At 43.2% G+C, this 18,402-nt stretch overlaps 1 protein-coding gene across 1 annotated transcript in view; it reads right to left on the bottom strand.

Moving 5' to 3' along the window:
* Nucleotides 1-18,402, bottom strand: part of LOC126413085 (lactase/phlorizin hydrolase-like) — a 202,511-nt gene that overhangs the window by 19,303 nt on the left and 164,806 nt on the right. Inside the window, exons 15-19 of the mRNA XM_050082981.1 lie at nt 18,038-18,160; nt 12,818-13,001; nt 11,238-11,332; nt 6,461-6,608; nt 3,666-3,814 (exon numbers count right to left, since the gene is read on the bottom strand). Of these exons, the coding sequence (XP_049938938.1) occupies nt 3,666-3,814; nt 6,461-6,608; nt 11,238-11,332; nt 12,818-13,001; nt 18,038-18,160 (699 nt within the window). The remainder of the gene's footprint in view (nt 1-3,665; nt 3,815-6,460; nt 6,609-11,237; nt 11,333-12,817; nt 13,002-18,037; nt 18,161-18,402) is intronic.

The following is an 18,402-nucleotide window of genomic DNA, read 5'->3' as shown; positions in this document are numbered from 1 at the left end:
TTTTCCAACTTATAGCTGCATCCTCAGGTATATGTAACCAATGCATATAAAATCCAGATCAATGTAAGATGGACGACCCAACATTCTCTCGATTTGTCTCAGAGCGTTCAGTTGTCCATTTAACCCTGATCTGGATTTTATATTAATTGATGATGTATACCCGAGAATGTAGCTACAAGCTGCGAAGACGTTTGTTACAATAAGTAATTGTTTAACAGCTGTTGCTGATCTTCATTTGTCAAGATGTAAATAAGTAATAGCTGCATGTTCAACTGACTTTTACAGATAACTTGTTTTGTATGTCCGCTGTTCTTATTAGAGGTTTGTGCAAGTTCGGCCGTTCATTTACATAATAAAATGGAACACTTACAGTCGTTCTCACGATGTTATTTATTATATTGCCACCAGTTTCGGTGCTTCAGTACACCATCTCTAGGCCTTAACTGATGCTGAGGGGTGTAACACCTCCGATTTATGTATCCCGCTCGATCGGGATCTGAATAGCAGCCCAAATAAATATTAATTAATGTGACCGTGTACCTAATGTGGCTGGCAATCGGATTTGACTGCTACGGAATTGTTACATTCCATTTTGTCCTTCTCAGATGCTGTAATAATGAAATGTCCGGTGACAAGAAGAAACGCCAACACAGCTTCACTAATCAAGGACCTATATTCGTCTCAAAAATACAAAAGGAAAGAGACAGCCACTGCCTTCGTCATACATATTTAATTACGGCTAATCTCAGCACAGGCTTCCTCGCTATTCATTATTGTCACACGCAAATTCAATCACTGCAATCCAACACTGCACTCCAAATGATGCCGGCGCGGTAGACGCGAAACCACAAATATCGGCACAAAAATATCACTGATCACTATCGTAATTGTACTTCTTCACTTTCCCGTATTATTCTAACACAAAGGGGTTAAACCGCGGCGATGGCCACTCCCTTTGTCGGTACAGCGTTGGAATATAGCAACCGGCCTCCGCACGGCTCGGCCCGCAACCTGGGAACTGACTCCACTCACACTCGCTCTCGCAACCCGACACTATCGATTGTTTTCCCCCTCGACCTGTGCCGAGTGCAAACTTATAGTAAGGGCCTACGGACCCTTACAGGGGGTTAACTCCAATCGTATACATGATTCATCTATGGGCAACATCTATGAACTGGTTTTACATACTACCTGTAAGAAATACCAAGTTGTATACGACTGGAGATAAGAAGATGGTGTATTGAAGCACCGAAACTGGTAGCCATGCAAGAAATAAGATCGTGAGGTGTTCCATTTTATTATATTTACTGACATAGGTCCATATTGTAGTATTCTCTAGAGACAATCCACTGCATTCCGCGAATATTTGTTACTGTTACGAAGAAGACTTTTTATAAAGTATGAAGTATAGCTACTGTTGGATATTAAACGTAGTCGCGTACACACGTGAATCTACTGTCCTTACATCTGCCTCCAATGACATAATAACTGTCTGCTTGAATGTAAAACGGCAAAGTAGGCAGTTGTACGCTAAGTGATAAATATACGACCGATCTAGTGTTTCTATAACATCTAATAACCTGCTTTGGCCTCTAGACTGCGGCATGGAGATGCCACTATCTGTGTCTTTGAGACTACAACAGCCATATAAAGAGAAGAAGAGAGGAATATTGAACATCCCGTCGATGATGGCGTCGTTAGACAAGGAGCACATTCACGGATTGGGGAGGATGGGAAAAAGAGTGAGCAGCGTCAAGGCCATTCTTGCATTTGCCTTAAGAGGTGTAAGGAAATCACGGAACATACAGAACTGGATAGGCAGGTGGATATTTGATGGGTCCTCCTCTCGAATACGAGTCCCTTTTCTGGCTGGGCCGTACTGCTAGGTTATTTAACGGTAAGTTCGATCAACATACGGGTATTACGGAAATATTGGGTGATCTCAAATGAGAATCTCAGCAAGGTTGAAGACGTTCTCCTCGCAAAAGACTTTTCAGGATATTTAGACAAGTGGCATTTGTTACACATTGTAAAACTGTTCTACTATCACCAAAATACACTCGCGTAAGGACCGCGAAGACAAAATAAGAGATATCATGTTCGTACTAAAGTTCCGTTTTCCAGTGGGACAAAAAGGAAATGACGTGGTACAAGACACCGCCGTCTTGCATCATATAGTGGCTTGTGGAGTTGTATGTAGACGCACGAGCGGGGTTAAATATGTAATGCTGCACAGTTTTTTCCTTGGTCAGTTTCGATTGAAAAGATGCGCAATTTGCTGTGGGACATTGTGGAATATCCCGCTTTACCACCTATAGTTTCATAAATTCCCGATAGGATGATGCACTACGCGTAGATTACGAAATGTCGTCTGTAACGGAGATGCTTTCCATGTCGCTGAATTTCTTTTGCGGGAAAACCAGAGCATCGCAGGTATTCTTAGGCGCTTTAGAGACCTGGCCGTGAAAGAAAGCACGGTGAGTCGTTGGGCGAAGTGTCTGTTACTATCGCAACAATGTCGCACAAGCCTACTCGATCTCCCACGTGCCGACAGGCCGCACACAGGAGTGACTCCTGCTTTGTTGGAACGTGTGGACATTCTCATTCTAGGTGATCAACGAATCACAGTAAACTACCTCATTGCATAGCTTAACGCCTCTATTGGTGGAACTGACACACACGTCCACCAGCTGAGGTAACCACAGTTGTGTGGCCTCTGAGTTCCTCATCGCGTAACAGAAGACCGTAAACAGTAACGAAGCACCGTCTGTTTAGCGCAGTGTAGGCTGCACTCGTCGGCTGAGGTGGCCGAGCGGTTCTATGCGCTTCATTCTGGAAACGTGCGACCGCTGCGGTCGCAGGTTGGAATCCTGCCTCGGGCATGGATGTGTATGATGTCCTTAGGTTAGTTAGGTTTAAGTAGTTCTAAGTTCTAGGGGACTGATGACCTCAGATGTAAAGTGCTCAGAGCCATTTTTAGGCTAGCCTCTGCGGGAAGAAGTGCGTGGATAATGGGGAGCCTATTCTTGCGGCAAGATGTTGGCTCCGACGTCGACCAGTAGGGTGGAACCATGCAGTCGTGTATGTCCTCCCAATAAGGTAGCAAAGGCGGCGTAATGCCATCGGACTGAAGGAATGGTTTTTTGGCCGAAAGCGTGGGGAATAATATGGTGAGTTGGAATTTTGAATAAAACAAACCTGCTTTCAGAAACAAATGTCATGCACTGCTTATTGGATCCCGCTCGTAGATGTACTGCGCCATCTGGTTCAGTGCTTGTAGGTAACATTTTACTAAAGTATTTAGTTCTGTTACCGTTGGATTTTAAAACCTGGTCTCTAGGTAGTTTAGTTTGCAAAGCACGCTTCATTCGAGACGATATTACAAACATCCACAACACACGTTTGGGCTGATGAAAACCACATGCTTCCTTTGATATGGCAGAGACATACTATTTCAGTTTTAGCTTCCATGTGTCCTATTTCACCTGAAGAGTGACAAAATATCTATCTGCTTGTTGCACGACGCAAACTATTTTACCCATCATTCACATGACACTCATAAACGTGGCTGAAGAATTTACAGACAACCGTGCGACAACATTAATTACCTATAGAGTAATGTCAGTTTAATAGATTTGAAATAAAAAAGTAAGAAAACAGCATACCACTAGCCACTCAGTGGCGGCGTGAGGGAGAGACTGGTTGAGGTACAGCTCAACGCCAGTGTCATACTCCTTGGACGGAACGGCACCAACCACTTTATTCCTGGCATGCGATGTGGCGTAGTGGTTGAGACCGAAGAAGTCGGACGTTCCTGTAGATCACAAGCAGGTTGTTGCATCACACTAGAGGTCACACGCGTACATCAGTAACTGTGTAGTAATTTTATACACTTGTATAGAAACCGGATACACTACACGAATACATAATCTGTACAGTGTGTCTTTCCTAAAGTCGTCAAGCTTGTTTTTTTCTGGTTTTTCGCCAGATATTTGCAATTTAGTTTTTGCGATGTTTAGCTGTAGTCAGCTGCCTATCAAGTCTTTCGTACGATGCACAGCGCTGACAGAAAGTCTGGGTTTGTTTACAGTTACGAGCAAAATGAATTTTAAAGTGGGATTTTAGTGTCGATTCGAATGAGCGGTTTCACATTACGATAGTACAACACTCATTTTAGCAATACGTTTTAAACACGAAAACACGAAAAATAAACAGCAATTCAGCAGCGACTCAGTTGCGGTTGCAGTCAGCGCGGACCAGGGTGGCGTTCTCACTGCTGGAGTACTGATTATTCTTCGTGTTTTACTACTTCTATTAACACATGTTGATAAAACGAATATCGCACTGGACTAATTTGGACCAATGAATAGAATGGACACGTGAAATTCCGCTTTAAGAAAACACTTCGCTCCTAACGGGAAACAGACAAACAGTTTCTGTGGACACTGATCGTTGCATGAAAGACGTGATCGGCAGTATTTGGTAATATATAGCCCGTTTTTCATTTTAAAATGTATATGGGACCACGCAAACCACTGCAAATGCTACAAGTGGACAGGGCGTTTGCTGTTCTCTCGATAATAGTGTCGTGACATTAACAGTGGTTAATAATGGCACACCTGCACTTGCGCGTACGTCATATCGGGGAAATAGTTGACTTTGGGATCTGTGTTTATTAGGATTATTTGCTTGCTTTATTATTGTCCACCCGCCCCTTTCGTTTACTCCTATAATATTTTGCGGCTGATTTCTGAAAAATTACCGTAAGTACAAGTCAGCCTATTCCTAACGAACTGTTTTACGATCTAAAAAGTAAGTCAAAACGTAAATAACTTAATTACAGACCACTGATGATGCTTTAACTCAATAAAGCGAAACTCGCCTGGTGAAAAAATCACATATTTTTGCAGTTGCAACGACAGACCAAAAATGCCCTCAAGAATTATAAAGCAACTATGTACACAGTGACCACACAAACGAAGAATTTACGAGACGATAAGGCACGCTGTCAGAAAGTGCATCTGTAGGACAATGGATTGTGGACAATAACACATGTGGAATGGGTTGGCCTGCGCATAGTCCCAACATGAACCCACTGTGACACCTTTGAGATGAGTTAGCACGTCGACTTTTCTCCAGACCCCAAAGTGCAGCAAGACTGCCTTCTACAATTTCGTCTCATGATGAAGGAAGAGCTGCCATTCCTCCAGGTCATTGAAAGTTTTATCAACTGAATTCAAGTGTTCATAGAGGCGAAGGGTAGATACATCTCACATTAGACTGACGTGACGAAAGTTGTGAAACACTTCCTAATATCGTGTCGGACCTCCTATTGCTCGGCGTAGTGCAACGATTCGACGTGGGCTGGACCCCTCTGTAGCCTTTCATAATTGAGTAAGTGTCCCTGCTACAGGATGTTGTGCACGAACTGACTTCTCGATTATGCCCCATAAATATTGGATGTGATTCACGTCGGGTGATCTGGATGGTCAAAATATTCTCTCGAATTGTCCAGAATGCTCATCAAACAAACGTGAAAAATTCTGACACATTGTCATCCACAAAAATTCCATCCTTCAACGGCTGCAATTGGTCTCCAAGTAGCCGAACATAACCATTTCCAGTCGGTGATCGGTTCAGTTGGACCCAGTCCATTCCAAGTAAATACGGCCATACCATTATGGAGCCACCACCAGCTTGCACAGTATCTTGTTGACAACTGGGGTCCATGGCTTCGTGGGGTCTGCGCCACACTCGAATCCCACCATCAACTGAAATCAGGACTCACATGACGAGGCCACGATTTTCCATTCGCCTAGGGTCCAACAGATATGATCACAATCCCAGGAGAGACGCTGCAGGCCATGTGGAGATGTTACTAACGGCACTGCTGCCAAAGTCCACTATCGCCAGATCCCGCCGTACTGTCCTAACAGATCCGTTTGTCGTACGTCCAACATTGATTTCACTCAGTGTTGCTTGTCTGTTAGCACTGGCAACTGTAAGCAAACGCCGCTACTCTCGATCGTTAACTGAAGGCCGTCGGCCTCTGCGTTTACCGTCGTGACGGGTACTGCCTGAAATTTGGTATTCTCGGCACAGCCGTGGCTCTGTGGATCTCGGAATGCTGAATTTCCTAACGATTTCCGAAAAGGAATGTTCCACGCGTCTAGCTCCAACTGCCATTCAAAGTCTCATAATTCCCGTCGTGTGGCCACAATCACGCCGAAAAGCTTTTCACATGGATCACCAGAGTACAACTTGAATGCCTTGGGTACGCGACATTATCGCCATCTGTATATGTGCATATCACTATCCTATGACTTCCATCACCTCAGTATATTGTCCAGTAATAGGTATCCGGATAGTTTTGATCAGATAGGGTATATCAATATCAGCAGTGATACACAGTTCTAGCTGTAAACGCACGCACCGCGTAATTACGAAGCAGCAAGCTCACCTTTGATGTAGGCGACCTCATCGGCGGTGAAAGAGGGCAGCCTGGAACGTGGTCTTCCCTCTGCAGCGCTGTTGGCGTCTATCCGCTGCCGCATCACCGGAGGGTAGTCGCCGTCCGAGCTGAAGATGGGATGCGCGAACTCTCCCAGCTGCGTCAGGAGGAGACACCATTATGAATATCAGAAGCTAATCGATACTTGCTCTCAGCTTTATTGTAAATACAACGCCAATGAGACGACAACGTTCAGCTTGTCATTAAAAACTCGTTGTTAAAACATTTTTTTTTTGTTACCTCTGAAACTGCGTGAAATCATGTCGTCCAATCAGAAACTGAAGAGATGATACCAGAGATAACACCAGTTAATAACTATATAATCCTGTTGTACGTAATAACAAATCAAGCGCTGAACAAAAAGGAATAAAATGCGCATTAAAAATTAAGCGTCACATGAGGTTGAACGCTCTAATGATGCCTTTCCCTGGTTTTCCATAAGATGAGATCACATGGTGGAGAAGCACTAGAAACTTTTAATGTACGAGTATATACGAAGACTGAAGCAGAAGCAAAACAATCTATACCGAGGTCAGGATTCGAAACTGCGTCTCCTGCTCCCTTGGCAGATGAGCTAAACACTGCGCCACCCTGGCATAGTGGCTTTGCACATCTACGCAGTTTACAATGGCATGACTCCCTCCTCAATTCAAATTTCCATTCAGGCTTCAGCCAACTTCGTATTTCCCCTAAGCTCAAACAGCATTGGTGAGACTCTGCAACTATACTGGAACAGCACCTCAGCATGGAATGAAATGGGGGATCTTTCTTGATGCCCAAGTCTAGATGGTTTTATCATATGAGACAATACAGAAAAGGAAGCAATAAGATAACTGAAATACACTCACAAATTCAAGCACTCTTACTGGTATATATCCGTGATGTAACACCGCGAATCCAATTAAATTCGTTGTTCCGTCAGTCTTTGTACTGTAAGTGAAGGGTAAGGGATTCCCAGACCATTCTTCTGAGGTCACAGCATAACTGGCATCTCCTCGTCTGGCTATATGAAGAGACTATAAACATCAAGGTGAGTTGTGTGAACCTTATGTTTTCCCCAGCATATACGCAGTTCCAGTCGTTTAACAGAATGAATCAAACGGTTTTACAATGGGCTACACATTGTGAAACGATGAAAAATGTATAATCCATAGATACTGGGATTAGATGTACTTTGGTTCCACAGATCTACAGTGAAGGGACCCTCAAAGGTGAAGAGTATGTCATGAAACTCGAAACGCACAATGTATTTTACAAAAAAAAAAGTAAGTGTACAATAACTGAGGTGCATGTAACTATTCATAGGGTTTCATTAAATGAACAACGTTTATATGAAGTTCCGGTCTGGTTCGACATAACAGTGCAACTAAATACATTGTGTGTGTCTGTGTATGTGTGTGTGTGCGCGCACTCGCCCGAGTGTGTGTGTGTGTTTGTGTGTGTGTAAGATGGCTAAAACGTACATTATCGGAACGTATTTATCATGGATACCACGAGGCAGCGCAATCACCGCGATGAAAGGGCCTTGCTCCAAATCGTCCAGAAAATAATGTTCCTGCAAAATCTCCATCTGAAGGTGAGTCTGCAGTGGCTCTAAAACTAGTTACTGTTGCAATAAATTTCATTAAATTCAACAAGCTAGTGGTGGCATATTACACCCACATAAATTGTCAATTTAAATCACAGTTACAGTTCACCATTCACAATGGACATAATGAATGTCTCCTTTTGCTCTCATGGTCATTTCATAGTCTTTATACGCAAAAAATTAATATGTAGCGCAATTATTCTTGGTGTGTACTCTTTCAGATTTTAATCGTAAGCCTCTCGGTATCGCACAGCGCCTCTCTTGTAGCTTTGTTGCTGGAGTTTGATCTGACGCACTCAGGCTTGTTATGGGAATTCGTGACTCGACCACCTGCTCCCCTTTAAATATTTCCAGTTTTCCTCTTTGATTCTTTCCAGTGGCTACGGTGTTTCCATTTTACTGGTATGCTCCTCTCAAAGATGTTCTTAAAATGTCTTCGCAGCTTGGAGAGATACTTCATGGACCTACGTTTATAGAGATGAGGCTCACGAATGAGACTACTACAAGTCTGGGTTGACATTAGTCTCAGTATGTAGCTGCTCATGGGAGCATTGCTCTCGATCTTCCAGTGTCCGCCCCTCTCTGAAAGGATGCGCACAGTCGTCATATTTCACTTTGAGACAGTAATAAGGAATTAAACTCTAACACGGATACTTTCGTGTTTGGCTTACATCCTGTTTTGAGGCAGTGTCAAGTGATTGCAAATATTCATGATTTTCACTGAAATCATCTTCAGGAATTAAAACTAGTGACAACAAGACAGGGGCAGCAGAGTTAAGAAGTTTCTACACACTATCTTTTGGTGGGCGTGACAGGCTATCACGGCTGAGAAATTTGCATTTTTACAGCGCTGCGGCAACATAGATTTAATTTCGTGCTTTTCTGTACATATTCGGATTGTTTCACTGGACAGATTGTTAAGCAAGTCATACTGTGACGTAGCTCGTCAGTCACATGTCGCTAAGCGACGGTAAATATAGGTATTGCTGTTTTACTTCTGAAATTTTCTGAACGGAGGAACTGGGTGATTGAAGTCTGGAGTACTGAGCTCGTTAAATTTCCCGTTACTGGAACATGGTGAGAAACGCCTATTGCAAGCTTAGGACGTTGGTTGGCCGAGGAGTGGGTTTTAGAGGGCGGGGTAACGTAAGTCGCCTTTCCAGAGCGGTGTGGAATTGAAGTGGTCGGTGGTGGTAGTCACAAACGCCGTTGGCGTTTCCTAGAAATACACGCAGAGAAACAGCCACCGCCAAACTATTGTATGCAGTGTAAGAACAAGCTGCATTTTACTCCCAGACGAATTTACAGTCAATTGTTGTGAAAGCCCGTCCAGTACCAAAACCTACAGGGCTTTTGGGGGAAATTCTGTGGCCTTCCCTTGTGATTTTAAATGTGAAGAGAAATTCTCGAATGTCACGGTGTCACAACTCGGGATTCCTCCCCTCCACCTGCAGTGGGTAGGAGTAGAGAAGAACATAGGAGAGGTCAATCAGAGTCGCGTTCAGCGACGTAGTGTTCGCCGTTCTGGTGACGTCTCGTCGCGGAGATACCACGAGGTGTCCCTCCTAACAAGGCCCTTCTTTCGCTATTATTTTTTAGTGACTATGGGGGGTCAGCATTTGCACTAATTTTGCTCTGGGTAACTCACAATTTTCGTATTTATTTTACGACGCGTATCTCCTTTTTGTAGTGGACTTCTTGTATTGGGGTTGCCAGTGTATCTTCTCCAATATAATTGCATTTGTGTACTGCTCAGACTTTGAAAGATTATTGGCTTGTTGAGTATCAGTCTTCCATATAGCATTCAGATGTCTTCAGAATTTGTTCATTCAGTATAGGCAGGAATTTAGTCTCATGACTGGATATTTATTTCTATTTGTAAATCCATGCACAGTGATTTCATTATCGATGACAAGGTGAGTTGTTAGTATAATTTCCCTTGATCTGTGAATCGCATTATTTTTTAATCAATAAGTGAAGGATTAAATTTAACGAATATAAGCGTTTTTCTGTTCTACAACAATTTGATGAGGCGCTAAATAGATATCATACGGCTCTATGCGCTTGAACTGTGCAGTTGCTGCGTCGGCGTTGCGGTGTAAAACAAGTACCATTATCCGTAACATTTTTTGATTAACCAGCAAAGATAAGTGTTTAATTCCTTTCGTTTATGAAATTTGGGGGTTTATTTGTTGGTAATTAAACATCACCTGCATCTGCAATAAGCATTGTGAGTGGTTATCATTGATAGTCTCGTTCTGTGGTGTTGTACATCTACAAGGTGTCGAACAGCTCGTAGAATTAATCTTGTGCAGATGCCGCATCTCTGACAAGCAGCTTGCGCTCACAACTGCCGAACACCAGACCGCTCACAGGAACCACTTAAATACCATAATATTACAATACTATTGCAAGACAGGCTTTGCGGCATATCAGGTACAAACTGATGTTAATACTAAGAACATACCAGAAGGGGTTTAGTATTTGGTATTGGTATTTAACTGTAGATGGGTAGACCAATGACAGTCATAAATGCTGAGAGAACGCGCAAGAAAATTCCGTCAGTGACTAGCTAATTGCAGAAGCCCAAACAGGCGAAGGATAAGGGAGTAAATCGGCATGTTATCCTACCTATTTACAAGTATGGTGAATCACATCCTTTCAGATCCACTGTCTTCTAAACCACCTGTCAGGTTTGCTACGAAAATCCCTCGCTGCACGGATAAAGTAAAGCAGATAATTGTACGCCACGAGCATCCTAGGCTTCTGCTAAGCATCGGTATCTACCGCTGAAAATTAGCGTTCCTAGGGAGTGTGTCCGAATCTTTTTTGGTTCTCAAGAAATTTCTCGATCACATGTCATTATCGATATCTCCCATCACTAATTAGTAGCAAAAGGGGATTTTTATTAAAGTACTGAACTGCGTGTTTCCTTAAATGGTACGCCACAGTGCGGCTTCAGAATCCATCATATGAATGTGCGGGACTGTAATAGCGCGGGACTTGAGAATTGGTGTCTGAACGCTGCTGCGTGTAGTTTCATATCTCACATGGCAGCTCTCTGCGTGCGTCAGTCTGCAAATATAAATGACAATATCCTTGTATCCTGTAGCTAAAACGAGGAAATTGTAACTATACCTGGAACTGCAGAGAGCGTTCGGAGGCCTCTTGGTCTTCTGCGGAGTCGGTTGACGGCTCAAACCAGTTGCTGTCCAGTGTGATGCCAACATAACCTGTAACATTTGACTCGTTTGTAGAATGTTTGGCAGAGAGAGAATGGATTAATCAGGTTTGATGACGAACGAAACGACCTGAGAAATCGGTTCTATACTCTGTGTACAAATCACTGTTCCCATCACTACAGTGCTTGACGAAACACAGCAATATATAGTCAACCGCACAAACAAAAACGAAGTGTACCTGTGTGCAAAGATCGCAAAGGAGACATAAATATTTAGTCACACATCACACGAGGTGTCAAGGGTTAAGGATTGAAGTTTTAGAACTACTGAAATACGACTGGTTCTCATGCAGTGGGTGCTGGGATATGTTAGATAAACCAATATTTTGTCCTCGTCATCTTGAGGGAAGTCGCGGTTTGAATGGTGGTCCGTAGCACACCTCACGGACTGACGTTAGTCTTCTCCGTCGCGCTGTGCGCCGCAGAGGTGTGACGACACGTGGGTTTTAAATGCGGGCGCGGTTCGCAAGTTCCGGTTGATGATGTCACCGGTCCTGTAGTCCCGTTGCAGACGAGTTATTGAATCTCTGCTGAACCGGAAACAGCACTTTATTGTACATCTCTACTGAACGAAAGTAGCAATTTATTGTTCACCACTGGGGCAACGAAGGGTACAAAGCGATGGAGGCGAACCATTCCAAGAATGGTAAACGAATATATTTACAAGTCACTATCACTTACATCAGTATGCTGTAATAAGTATGGAAACAACTTCAGATTCAGTGCTTTATAGCGCTAACGAATCATCACGTCAATCTTAAGGCAACCATATCGACTGATACAAAGGTTTCCAGAATGAAATTTTCAGTCTGCAGCGAAGATTGCGCTGCTATGAAACTTCCTGGCAGACTAAATTTACGTGCTGGACTGAGACTCGAACTCGGGACCATTGTCTTTCACGGGAAAGTGGTCTACCATCTGAGCTACCCAAACACGACTCACGACCTGTCTTCGCAGCTTTAATTCCGCCAGTACCTCGTCTCCTACGTTTCAAACTCCACAGAAGCTCTCCTGCAGACCTTGCAGAACTAGCACTCCCGGAAGAAAGAATATCGCGGAGACGTGGCTTAGCCACAGCATGAGGGATTTTTCCAGAATGAAATTTTCACTATCCAATGGAATATGCGCTGATATGAAACTTCCTAACAGATTAAAACTGTGTGCCGGACCGAGAATCGAACTCGGGACCTTTGCCCTACGCGGTCAAGTGCTCTACCATAATAGAGATCGTTGCACTCTCAGCTCTAACTCTGGCCAAAAGTCCGAGTAGAAGAGCAAGTGGGACCCTTCCTTTATCCTGTCCAGTGCAAGGTAGAACCTGATATCCCAAGAAAGAAATGAAGGGATTATTTCAATATTGGTGCATTATAGGCAGAAAAATAGAGGTAATGGACTTGTACCACTATTGAAATAAGCTCTTCAGATGCAGTCTACATCTGAAAACGGATAGTGAATGTTGTGCGAGACTTATACTCACCTTGCTGCGTCGCCTTGTACTGGTCCTGGTACAGATGGTAGACCCGTGCGTGCGACTTGAGAACGGTGTGTGCCGTGAGGTAGTCACCGATTCCTGGGTTCGGCATACTGGGAGCGTGCGAATACATGTTGGCGTAGCCGTAGCAAAACGCAGCCGGCTCATTGAAGGTGATCCACCACTTTACCTGTGCACAAAAGCGCAACCCCACTGAGCGTTACGAGTTTCGTATCAGGAAGCGACTGAACTACACAAGCAGATGTTCAGTGAATTACCTGAATGCTAAAAATGCAGCAGCGAAAGCAACAGAATTAATGATTTGGAACAACGCAGTAGAAGAAGTGGTATGACCTTTACAAACATAAGATCCATAATGCTAATCAATCACCTTCCCTAGTACCGCACGAACAGAGAGGCCAAAATACAAAGACTAATGGAAGTATCCATGCATTTATTGGAAACATTGGAGAACAGCAACCAAATGCACGTTATGTGAGATATGTATAAGAAGGACTACAAGACCAAGAACGAAGGGCTTGCATTAAAAGAGGTGCAAGGCAGAGAATCAATGTTCAGTCTGTACAACAAACAAGAAAGTAAGGAAATAAAAGAAAATTTTTCGAGTGGGATTAAAATGCAGAGTGAAATGAACTCAATGCAACATTTGTTGATGTCACTTCTAACTTAAATGAAAGTGAGGAAGAATTATAGGAAGCCTGGAATGAACAGACATCTGAGCACAAAATATGAATTAAGGGTAAACCGATGAAAGACGAAAGTAATGAGGAGTAACGTAGATGACAGTGGCGCTGAACGTAGTATTAGTATTGGGGGCCTTGAAGTACACGTAGTGAACGAATTCTGCTACTTTATAGGCATAAACAGCACAGGCAAAGAAGGCATTTCTTGGATAAAAGGTGTCTACTAGTTTATGAAAAACAGGCATTAATCTAAGGAAGAGAATTCTGAATACGTGTGTTTACTACACAGCATTGCATGGAAATTAAATTCAGTCTGAGAATAACGGAAATGAGGAGAATGGAACCGTTTGTAGATTTGATGCTATAGAAAGATGTTGAAAATTAAGAGGACTGATACGAAATGAGGAAGTTCCCCCACGGAATCGGTGAGGTAGCTTGATTGAAAAAATTCATTTCATTAGAGAATTAACAATAAATTACATTAGACTATCTGCACTCTATATAATGAAGACTTAATATTGTTGACGTATTTTTTTATTTATGAAGTATCCGTGTCTTGTTATCTTGTCCCTAAGCTTATTTGTTTAACCCTGTGATGCCGTTGTCCACAGCACGGGAAAGCTGTTAATGTCGCTTCTTTGGTGTTTTTAATCAGTTTTGAACATGGCTGCTTGGTTTGGTGACCGTTTGTAAATTAAAATTGAAACAAATGAGCCCTCGGCCACAATTTTTTTGGTCTTATTTACCAGGTTTCACCACTTCTAAGAGTGCCTTCATCAGAATTTAGATATTTAAAGGGGAATATAACAAATTACAAATTTATGGGAAGAAAAAAATTTTTATATAAAAAAGGTTAAGTACTGACTAACAATACAAGACAGAGACGGTACTTACATGTCCCGTACAAAATAAATAACAGACCAAAAGGGCTTTAATCGCAAAAAATTTAAAAGGAATATCTAAATTCTGATGAAGGCGCTCTTGGAAGTGTTGAAACCTGGTAAATAAGACTAAAAATTGTGACCGAGGGCTCATTTGTTTCAATTTAAATTTTTAATCGTTCTAGGGCTGCAAATACTGGCAGACCACAGCACCAGTAGGGAATATTCACTGGAGTGGACTGCGTGCATGTTCAGCGTCAGGACTGATTAATAACGCCAAGGAAGCGACATTAACGTCTACTGCAGAGGACAAGTGCACCATCGGTTTAGTACTCTGGAGGATGGCTGTCTGTAACGTGACTCTAGTGTCGCCAGGGTGCTGACTGGTTTTGCCTCAGCTATTTGCCACTATATTCAATGTGGCACTTGTCTGATTTGTATGTTTTGACAAGATACGCTGTGTCTACGTCTTTCATATACCATGTTGATAAAGAAGCCAATTGCTTTTTTGCTGTACTAGTGTGTTTATTTGGAACCGTGTTTCGGCTTACTGGCAATAACTGAATAGCGTTCACGAGAGAGACTTGTGCTCAGCAAACCAAACATTAGTGACAGAAAGACTTTGAATAGACGTCCGCCCCCGCTAGCTGAATGGTCAGAGTGACAGATTGTCAATCCACTGGGCCCGGGTTCGATTCCTCGCTGGGTCGAGGAATTTTCTCCGCCCAGGGACCGGGTGTTGTGCTGTCCTCATCATCATCCTATCATCCTCATGGACTGCAGGTCGCCGCAGTGGCGTCAAATTGAAAGAACGGTCTGCCCGACGGGGGCCGTAGCCATACGATTAAATAGATAAATTAGAACGGATATAAATCTTTGGGCATAATATTAAGTACGAAATATCTAATCGACCTCTCATCACTCCTGCTATGAGCCAAACGCGTTCAGTTAGCGCTGTTTGGTCGAAAACTGACATTTTGGGGCCGTGGCTGCTTATAAAATACAGACCGTTTCATGCAGAAAATAAAACAGCGACCATCAAATCAACCCTTTTTAACTAAACAATAATTTCATTAAATAACGAAAACACACAATAGTAGAATATACAAGATGTATGAACGTTGCACTGAAAATTGTAAGGAACAACCACTGTAATGTATAATGGCAGTTCAACTGTGGCACCAGGTTATGGAAAAGAATACGATGACTGAAACTGACTTCTTCACGTGATATCATGGCCAATAGATTCTGTTTGTGGTGACCGAATCATTGTATTTAACGTTTGGATTTCCACACAGTATAGTCTCTTGTGGATGCTATTCAGTTGTTTCCTTATGATGGACCAATAAGACGGAAACCGTTTCAAAATGAACAAAGTAGTAGTAGAAAGCCACAGTTTGTTTGTTTTAAATACGAAATTGCTTCACCAAGAAGTGGCCGAAAAATCCATTAATATTTTTCATATTTCTTCGCTGATATTAACGATACATGATGCTGTTTCCTATCCAGTTGTTAATATCGTATTAAACTGACGGAACAAATCGCAACCCCAAAAAGTGATTAATGTAGATCAATTATATTTCGACAATTAATCTGTCTAGGTCACATATTTCAGGGATTAACATTACAAAATCACAGGTTAACGTAAGCGCGAGATAAATCATTGCAAATGTGTAAAGCTGGTACATTAATAACAGTTGTAGTCGCCAGAATGCTGAATGCAACCATGCAAGCGTGCATGCATTGTGTTCTACAGGTGCTGAATGTAAATTTGCGGGATGGAGTTCCATGTCTGTTGGAGTTGGTCTGTCAATACAGGGACATTTAATGCTGTTTTTAAATGACGCTGGAATGTCGTTCGATTATGCCCCGTATGTGCTCGATTGAAGACAGAACTGGTGATCGTGCTGACCAGTTCAATACGTAGACGCTCCTTACAGCTTTTTGGATTACAACAGCCATATGTGGACGTAAATTCCCGTTGGGAATCCCTGCTGGAATGCTGTTCATGGATGGCACAACCGGTGCAATCGCCATATTAACGTACAAATGTGCAGTCAGGGCGCTCGGGAGAAGCACGTAAGAGCGGGGTGGCGCAGTGGTTAGCACGCTGGACTCGCATTCGGGAGGACGACGGTTCAATCCCGCGTCCGGCCATCCTGATTTAGGTTTCCCGTGATATCCCTAAATCGCTCCAGGCAAATGCCGGGATGGTTCCTTCGAAAGGGCACGGCCGACTTCCTTACCCGTCCTTCCCTGATCCGACGAGACCGATGACCTCGCTGTCTGGTCTCTTCCTCCAAACAACCCAACCTAACCCAAGCATCCCAAATTGTCCTCGCGAATTGACACTGGCAGACAGAAGCACGTGAGTGCTCCTACTACCATACGAAATGGCAACCCTGACTGTAACTGCCGTTGTAGGTCCAGTCTGTCTAGCACACGAACAGTTTGCTTGCGGGCCTTCAAGTGGCGTCCTTCTAACCAACACTCGGCCATAACTGGTACAAAAATCAGCAAAAAACGCAAAAGACCTCCACCCTGTAGTGCAATGAGCTCTCACTTGACCCCACTGAAGTCCACACTGCGGTGGTTTGGGGACAGCGCAATCCACGCTTCAGGCTGTCTAGCTCGCAGCTGCCCTTGAAGTAACGTATTTTTAACAGTGTCACTGCTGTGGCAATTACTGCTAAAGTTACTGCTAAAATTTGTGCTGCAGATTCATTACGATGCGCCAGAGCCCTACGCCGAAGACGATTGGCCGGCCGGAGTGGCCGAGCGGTTCTAGGCGCTGGAGTCTCGAACCGCTGGACCGCTACGGTCACAGGTTCGACTCCTGCCTCGGGCATGGATGTGTGTGATGTCCTTAGGTTGGTTAGGTTTAAGTAGTTCTAAGTTCTAGGGGACTGATGACCTCAGAAGTTAAGTCCCATAGTGCTCAGAGCCCTTTTTTTTTTTTTTTTTTTTTTTTTTTTTTTTTTTTTTTTTAAGACTGTTGTCTTCCCTCTCGGTAGCGGTAGTTCCAGGTTGGCCGTCCGGAACCCGGTGCTCTTGCGACCGTACATTCGCGTGAGCACCGCTGCCAGCTATCATGTACAGTGGCTACTATCCTGCCAAGTCGTTCTGGAATATAGCAGAAAGAAAACTCCGTTTCTAGTAACCATGTTACATGACCTCGTTCAAACTCAGTGAGGTAACGATAATGGCGTTTCTGTCGCCTTGAAGGCATTCTTCGGTAACATCAATTCACTTTGTCCAGTATGAAAAGCAACTAACGCTCACGACCGTTACAGCGTTTCTTTAAAGCAAACCTAATTTGCATTCTCACAGCGACGCTGGGAGCGCCATTCTTATGCGACTGACGCCAAATGTGAACAGATATCATTTTTAAGATGTAAAAACACGCCTACCAAATTTCGTTTAGGTCGCTCAACTCCTCCTTGATGTTGCGACTTTTTTCCGTTACTATACTTCCTTCTCTCATGTTTTACCTTTTTGACATGACGTCATGATAGCGAGTCATCAGGGAAAACTGTAAAATGATGTAACTGTTATCTTGACAAAAGTTCTGTGTGTAAATGCTAAAACTGGTCGTTCACCTCTATATGGACTTTACGTCCTATATTGTATGAAAATGTTACCCTGTCTCCAAAGTTATCGAACAGCACTCTTGCGTACTCGACGAAGTAGTCAGCCACAACGGGGTTTGGCCATCCTCCGATGTACTGCAACATCTGGGGGAGGTCCCAATGGTACATCGTCACCTGAAAAAACGTGCCAAATGGAAATATGTTTGCTTTCTCTAAGTTCCATAGCTTACGAATGTAATATAAAAGGTACTTACTGGAACTAAAATTCTAAGAACGGTCTGAACTTAGCTGTATACCTGTGTTACTGAGACGATTCTGTATTTTATTATTTATCGTACGATTTTACAAGTACTCAAAAGTATCTACAATCAAATGGAAATGTCCAAATGTGACAACCCGTCCAGAGCACTCTGAGT

This window comes from Schistocerca serialis, chromosome 7 (assembly GCF_023864345.2).
Source record: "Schistocerca serialis cubense isolate TAMUIC-IGC-003099 chromosome 7, iqSchSeri2.2, whole genome shotgun sequence".
NCBI lineage: Eukaryota > Metazoa > Arthropoda > Insecta > Orthoptera > Acrididae > Schistocerca > Schistocerca serialis.
The sequence above is the reverse complement of the archived record's forward strand: the minus strand, read 5'-3'. Positions and strand labels throughout refer to the sequence as shown.